The 8,310-nt window shown below is 35.1% G+C and overlaps 1 protein-coding gene across 1 annotated transcript in view; it reads left to right on the top strand.

Annotated features, from left to right (window-relative positions):
* The window catches only part of LOC107659047 (SH3-containing GRB2-like protein 3-interacting protein 1), a 92,632-nt gene that overhangs the window by 44,730 nt on the left and 39,592 nt on the right, over nucleotides 1-8,310 (top strand). Inside the window, 5 exon segments of the mRNA XM_016447846.1 lie at nucleotides 249-269; nucleotides 446-508; nucleotides 655-712; nucleotides 992-1,170; nucleotides 5,873-5,884. Coding sequence (XP_016303332.1) covers nucleotides 249-269; nucleotides 446-508; nucleotides 655-712; nucleotides 992-1,170; nucleotides 5,873-5,884 — 333 coding nt within the window.

The following is an 8,310-nucleotide window of genomic DNA, read 5'->3' as shown; positions in this document are numbered from 1 at the left end:
TATATATAATTTTAAAAATCTTTATTCTTATTTTATGAAAAAATTTTGTATTGATATTTCTGAACTCAGCGTCATGAAATTAGGTAATGTTTAGGCCTGTTTTTTTATGCAGGGATTTGTAATAAGTGTTAATGTAAAACATTTTCATGTGAAGCCTAATTGGAAATATAAATAGTCTGACATGGTGAAAAAGTGTAATAATTCAAATGATGTCTTTATTTTCTGTATGATGGATGTCCATGGCACAGGAGCCCCAAGAGACTGAATTGGTACTGAAAACATAGAGACAGCATAGTTCTATAGCTTGAAGTCTAACGCTAGAACTGAATACTCACTAAGCACCTGTAGATTCCCCCAGCGGCACCCCTAAATAGGCCAAACTGATCTAATCTAGAAATCAGTGAATCTGAGTGATGTTACTAAAGTTGTGTTTTGATTTGCTCAGCCACAGAAAAAGACCAACGGGGCTCCAAATGGCTTCTACGGGGAGATTGATTGGGATAGATATGTAAGTCCATCTTTTTTAATAGCCTGATGATACTCCGCAAAGCATGGCAGTTCAAGCCTACTACATTAATGTCTATTTAATTTAAACTATCAAAAAATACCACTGCATCTGTAATAAAGACTGACTTCAGTTCATTTCTTTTGCAGAACTCGCCTGAGGTAGATGAAGAAGGATATAGCATCAGGCCAGATGAGGAAGAGGAAGATATCCTTTAATTTTGCCATAAATTAGTGTTATTACATTTTTGAATCATTTATTTATTTATTTATTTTTTAAATGATACAATTTTTTTTGTGAATGAAAACAAAGCTGTGAGGTATAGACATACAGTCTGTTCAGTGCTTTTTTAATGTTTTAGCTTTTTTCACCTACTGCAGCTTTTCTAACTTTACCTAACTTTTTTCTTCTTACATTAAGTTCTATAAAATTCAGTTTGCGTTGTAATCATGGCAATTTACAACTGGTCCCTTAACATCTCTCCACCAGCCCTTAAAGAAAAGTCTCACTTTTTCTCTTCTAGTGAGTCTGAAGAAGAGGAGGACCACTGCAAAAAGTTTAAGATTAAAATCAGACCGCTGCCAGTAGAAGCTAACATTGCAGCTCCCTCGGTAGATGAATTAAAAGCCTCCATAGGCAACATAGCTCTGTCTCCCTCGCCTCTGGTGAGTCCAGCCAATGTTACCCGTGCATCCCAAGCTTATGATACTGTTTCCTGTCACTTTTCGTACTTTAATATCACTTGGCAATTGTCTCTGTTATGTTTCGTGTTAAAGGTTTTGTATTTTGTTCTTATTTTGACTTCCCTTATGAAAAGATACTGTGAAAGTACCTTGGTAAAGTGAGGCTTGTACATTAAATGTAGATATATAGTATTCCACTGTATAGTATTCCATACAGTGAATGTATACTTTAATTATTTTGCTGTCATATTGTTGTGAATAAGCCTATTGGGTCAAGCTCACACCTGCCTTTTCTGATACGTGTTGACTGTAACTCTCAGCGCATGTTTGAGAGCCAGTTTGAGAGTGCTTTGTGTTTCTGTCAGTAAGGAGAGGAAACATCCTGTTGCACTGTTGCAGATTTTATTTGCACTGTATAAGGAAGCTCATGAAATGTAGGAAGTGCTTTACATTCTTTATTAACCTTGTCATCTCACTTTTATAGTCACATGATGGCAAAAGCCACAAGCCAGACTTGGCTTACAGTACAAATGGCTTGTTTTTTTGTGAAGTGTTGCTTGTAGTGTGTGGTTAATATCACACTGTGGAGGTTGTTTCTAGAGAGAGCAGCGTGAGCAATTCAGATGGAGCTGCCTGCCATTTTAATAGTCCAAAAACGCCTGCCATTTCGCTAAAAACATTTTTGAATTTCAGCAGTCAACATAGCTGCATCCTGTTAATTAAAGCTCTTTTTATGAGCTTTAAATTAATTTTTAGTATGTACCTTGAACAAGAAAGTCTATGTTTGTGTGCCTTATACAGTATATGCAGCATTTAGGAGATGAATATGTCTGTGTGGGCAGCACATCTATTCATTCTCCACTGGCTCAAAACAGACTCCTTTAACAAAACAATATTAAAATTAAATTAAATTTTTCTTTTATTCAACAAGGAAGCATTACATTTGGCCAAAAGTGGCAGTAAAGTCATTTACAATATTACAAAAGATTTCGATTTCAAAATAAATGCTTTTGTTTTGAAATTTCTATTCATCAAGGAATCCACAAAATACACAAAAAATATTATGCAGCACAACTGCTTTCAACAATGCTAAGATATGAAATGCTTCTTGAGCACCAAATCTGCATGAGAAAGATTTCTGAAGGATCATGTGATGCTGAAGATGAGGAGCGTCTACTGAAAAATTCAGGTGTGCCATCACAAGAATAAACTACTTTTATTAATTCAAAATATATTAAAATAGAAAACAGCTATTTAAATTGCAATAATATGTCACAGTTTCACTGTATTTCACTGTCAATAAATACAGATGACAGAGGATACAGCATTTGCTGATAAAATTTTCCCAAGCATCCATCAGATTTTACTATATAATTTTAATTTTTGTTAACTCACAACAGAGAATATCCTGAGAACATCTGGTTCATATGGTGTTTGCGGTTAAAAAAGATTCCAGAAGGATTATCTGTACTTTAGTACTGACTTTTAAAAACTTTTTGCCAGTGAAGTCATCTAAAGTTCATCTGACGGAGGTAATTCAGATGAGAAATGGCATAGATGAGTCTTATCTGACTCACTGTTGTTATCTGAAGTCAGAGTGAGTAGGAGTTTCAGGTGGAGCCTCGCACTGAAGTGTCACTCTGTTCTCTCTCAATAATTCAGCTTGGAAACTAGGCACAATGGCTCCACTGCATGGTGCGGGAGGCCTATAGAATGAGCACAGGCATGCAGGCCAGAGCCTGTCACATGATGAACTTGCACACTAAATTATTCACGCATGCAGATACATGTAATTCCGTCAATGTGCTTTCAATCAATCTTACTCTGATCTACAACTCAGGACCACGTGCTGAGGTGTTTCTTGTTCTGCCTTGTTCCTAAAATTAATTGCCACTCAGATTGGTCTTTAGCTGTCACAAAGTAATTATCTTTTCTGGGGTTTTCATTAGCTCTTATTCCCAAAGTTAAATTTGAATCTGCACATTTATGAATTGCTCTCACAGTATGCTCAATGAATGCTAAACTACTTTGAACTGATATACTCCTAAAACAGTGCAGTTTATTTAGCTATAGCTAGCTTTATGAACACTGAATGTGTAGTAAAAAAAAATAGTTCTAGTCCTGGCTTCTTAAATCCATGATAAAGTGACAGTTATGATCTGATGTTCCCATAGTGAATCGTTATTCTTTTAATTTTGTATATAGCAGTGTTGTGTTATGTCAGGAACTATATCTTTGAGCAGAAGGAAGTCACTAATGGGACTGAACAGGATGCTCAAGCAAATAGAGCTTTGAAAGCACAACAAAGATAAAGTTGTTTAGTTTCCATGCAGTAAAATTATCGTTATGATAAGCATCTAGTACACTACTGTTTAAAGTTTGGGTTAAATGTTTTCAGTTGTGCTTCTTTATATTTTTATAGAAAGAATAAATTGTTTCAGCATTCCTTGAATACAAAATAAAAAAATAGCATTTATTTGAAATAAATATTCTGTAACAATATAATTCTTTACTGTTGATCAATTTAGTGCATCCTTGCTAAATAAAAGTATTAATTCCTTTCAAATAAATGGACAGTACTGCATATTCAGGAAATGTACATTAAAAAAAAAAGCTTTTTAATGCATATTTTGCATAAAAAGTTTACTTATGTTATATCCCAAAATTTGCATAAAATATGTGTAACTAATAGTTAATTTTTTAGGGAATTCATCCAAATGTCTTACTTGTACTTTCTTTGTATTTTAATGTTGGAAAAATGGTATGCTTTAAGCAGTCTTATTATGACTGAAATCCACTTTGTCCAGTATATCGGAAAGCCTGGCATTCCTTCCTCATTAATTAAACATTAGTCACATGCCCATCCTGTGCCATGGCAACCTGTGCGTATGTGTGTAACGATGGTGTTGGATTAGCCATGAATACGCATCAGAAGAAAGTGTGAGCAAAGCTCTACAATAGAGATCGTGCTCTCGTTGTATAAGAGTAGAGTGATAATTAATTCAGAAGAAATATTGCATCCAGTCAGTCATCCAGAACACTGGGAGAGATAACTGTAACAGTGGAGTTACAGTCGCGCGAAAACAGAGCACAAAGGCATGGGGGTTTTTATATAGCACACCTCTCGGCCAGGTGCTGGGTTCCAGCTGGTGTTCATGTTTTATTGATAAGGTTTGCTTCTTTATTAAGCCTCTTGAATATGGGCAGTCATCCAACTAGAGTTAATAAAGCTACACATGGGAAACACTGTGTGCTCAGAACTTGTTTGATCATTGGACAGTCTTAATTCCAAGCTGTGTGACAGAATGTAGATACGTAGCAAGCTGGAGAGATTTTTAAAAGAAAGAGCTCACCCAAACTAACAAAAATTTGTAATTTGCTCAGCCTAATCTTGTTCCAAACCCTCTATTTAAATCCATGGGAATAAATATTTTAGAATGTCCAACTTTTTTATATAATTATAGAGTGAGCTCAAAAAACTATTTAAAAACACCATAAACCCATAAGGCTTGTATGCTACATTATATGTTTTCTCAAGCATTTTGTGTGAAGGGAAACAATAAAAGAGCCGGTAATTAAAAAATGTCTCCCTTTGCAGTAGCTTTTAAGTGTCATTCAGTTCAAATATGGTGCATTGTTATACACCACTTTTATGCACCACTCTGTACTTCCATTAAAAAGTTTGGGGTCAGTATTTTATGTATTTACTTAGGAAAAAAATTTATACTTTTACTCAACAGGAATTCATTAAATTGATCAGAAGAGACAGTGAAGGCATTTATAATGTTACAAAAGATTTATATTTCAAATAAATGCTGTTCTTTTCAATTTTCTATTCATCAAAGAATTCAGAAAAATGTTTTGCGATTGAAACACAATATTAAGCAGCAAAACTATTTTCAGCATTGATAACAATAAGAAATGTTTTTTGAGCACAAAATCAGCATTATTAGTTTTTTTTAAGGATCATGTGACATTGAAGACTGGAGTAATAGCTGCTGAAAATTCTGCTTTGCAGTCTCCGGAATAAATTACAGCTTAAATATATTCAAATAGAAAATAGTTATTTTAAATTGTAATAATATTTCACAATATTGCTGTATTTTTATATTGTTATAATATTACTTTATATTTGATTAAATAAATGTCTTAGTGTGCATAAGAGACATCTTTCAAAAACATTAAATCATTCTTAGAGACCCAAAACTTTTTAGTGTATATCATTCTCTGTGCTCAACAGAAACACAAAAATCATATGGGTTTGGAACAACATATCAAAATAAAATTTTTGGGGTGAAATATTCCTTGAATGTGTTAAATGAGCATGTGGTTTTTGTTTTTGATTTTTTTTAGCAGCGTTCATTTAAATTACAAGTAAAGACGTTCATTCAGGTCACTCACTGAGATCTTGATCTGTTGCCACATTTCACTAATCTGCTTATTAGCTGAGATATATTGTGTGCTGGAGGCGATATCAGTGGCTGACACCAAAAAAGTGACAAAATGGATTTGCACAGTGTTGCATCATACTGTGATCTGTGTGTAGACATTTCTGCCGTGTCATTCCTCTCAAATTCCTCTGTAATGTGTTTGTGCATGCTTACCAGCACTATACTAATGTAGATCATGCTCCCTCTTCTGTCTCTCGACCTGTCTGTCTGTTTCCATCTACTGGCTGATATAGAGGAATAGTCCGGTAAGCTGTTTATACTTTGTCTTACACTTTTGGAGTGACATCTTCTTACGTTTCTCATTTGGCATGGTGAAGGTTGCATGCGCTGTGATTAATAAGCCATTAAGAACTGATCTTAGGTCAGTTTGGGTTTTTAGGGGTGAACTGCGGAAACAGACAATAGACTCTAGTATGGAGCCATTTTAGTCTCAATAATAATTCACGCAAAAGACATGATGCACACATGCGTAACCAAATTCAAAATAATTCTTGTTATTTTTCTTGTTTATTTATTTATATAGCACCATTTAAAACACAACCGAGGTTGAACCAAAGTGCTTTACATAAAAAGTACAAGAATGAAAACAAACATCGACAACGTAAAACACCACATCGGCATAAAAAAAAAAAACACGTCAATCATTGTATGCTACCAACATTAGATGTGCTTTCAACAGTTTCTTAAAAATCGACAGTGATTTGGCAGACCTGATCAGCAGGGGCAACTCATTCCAAAGTCTTGGCCCTATCACAGCGAAGGCCCGATCGCCTTTATATAGGCGATTTGTTCTAGGCACTACAAGTAATTTTTGATTCTCTGATCGTAATGTTCTAGGAGGATTATATGGGATTAAAAGGTTTGCCAAATACAATGGGGCCTGGTTGTTTAAAGATGTGAACACGAACAATAAAATTGTATATTTAATTCTAAAATGGACTGGGAGCCAATTTAAAGAAACTGACACAGGGGTAATTTATTCATATTTCTTTACCTTTTTTAGTAACCTCGCCGCAGCATTCTGTACTGATTTTCCAACAACAATGAGGCTGCATACTTGGATGAGGTAGAGAAACTCACATCATGGTGCCAGGACAATTGTCTGCCTTTATATAGGCGATTTGTTCTAGGCACTACAAGTAATTTTTGATTCTCTGATCGTAATGTTCTAGGAGGATTATATGGGATTAAAAGGTTTGCCAAATACAATGGGGCCTGGTTGTTTAAAGATTTGAACACGAACAATAACATTTTATATTTAATTCTAAAATGGACTGGGAGCCAATTTAAAGAAACTAACACAGGGGTAATTGATTCATATTTCTTTACCTTTTTTAGTAACCTCGCCGCAGCATTTTGTACTGATTGTAGTCGAGACAAAGATGTGGCGGTGATGCCAGAATACAAAGAATTACAGAAATCCAGCCGTGATAGAATAAAGGCATGGATTACTCTTTCAGAGTCTGAGTTTGTTAAGAACGGTTTAACTTTGGCTAATAAACGCAAATTATAAAAACCAGCCCGAACCACTGAGTTAATTTGCTTATCTAATTTTAGGTTATTATCAATTAGGAAGCCTAAATCTCTTACTGTTTTTTTCAAATACGGTGCCAGAGGGCTCGCATCTAATATATTTTTTGTGGATTTATTTGGGTGTCTAAAAACAATGACCTCTGTTTTTTCCTCATTTAGCCTGCATTTCGTCCTGAGCTATATTTGGTCGTTTTAGCTGAGGTGTCACCACAGCATGTTTAAACTCTAGTGGACATATTCCACTAGACAAACTTTTGTTGATCAGATGTGCTAATCAGTGATATGCAATCAAAGGTCTGCTTTAACAAACGACTAGGTATGAAATCATTTGCACAGAATGTAGGTTTCATTTATTGCACAATATCCTGCAGCATAGTCGACATAATAGGCTCAAAAACCCTCAATTCAGCAGCGCAAGCAGGATAGTCAGATGGATCAGTTTTCACCAGAGGATTCAATGTTAAAAAATAAAACAATACACCTTAACTAGGCTAATTAACTGAAATGATCAACTGCACATACCTCTGCTGAATTGTGACTTGAACTGTGGTCTCGCACTGATGATGCAACATCCAGGTAGGCACACCCAGGGCACGCGCCTCATAGGCCCACAGCGGGTTATGATTGGTCGATTGACAGGGTCAAATCTGATTGGCTAAAGAGTATGAGTGACCCGTGTGGAAGGAGTTTGCTGCCAGGAAAGTCTCAAAAATATGATTTGCACATTCACAGTCCATGATGAAAGTTTTAAACATTCAAAACTTTTTGTGCACAGTTGTACATCTGTGAATTGTGTTTTGCGTTTGTGAAACATAATTTATGAATATTATATATATTTATTTTGTGCACGTAAATTGTTTTTTGTGAATATTTGTTTTCATACACATGAATTGAATTGATGCATGTAAATTTGGTTACGCATGTGTCTATCATGTCTTTTGCGTGAATTATTATTGAGACTAAAATGGCTCCATACTATAGAGATGTGTATAGGGACTATACTGTTTACTGTTTATGCATGGACAGGATCCAAAATAAGCTTAGAGTTTCACAGCGAGACTGAGAATTGATTAAAGGGGTCATATGATGCGATTTCAAGTTTTCCTTTCTCTTTGGAGTGTTACAAGCTGTTCGTGAA

The sequence above is a fragment of the Sinocyclocheilus anshuiensis genome, unplaced genomic scaffold, assembly GCF_001515605.1.
Source record: "Sinocyclocheilus anshuiensis isolate Anshui unplaced genomic scaffold, SAMN03320099.WGS_v1.1 scaffold311, whole genome shotgun sequence".
NCBI classification, from domain to species: Eukaryota; Metazoa; Chordata; class Actinopteri; order Cypriniformes; family Cyprinidae; genus Sinocyclocheilus; species Sinocyclocheilus anshuiensis.
This window is presented reverse-complemented; position numbering and strand designations above follow the sequence as displayed.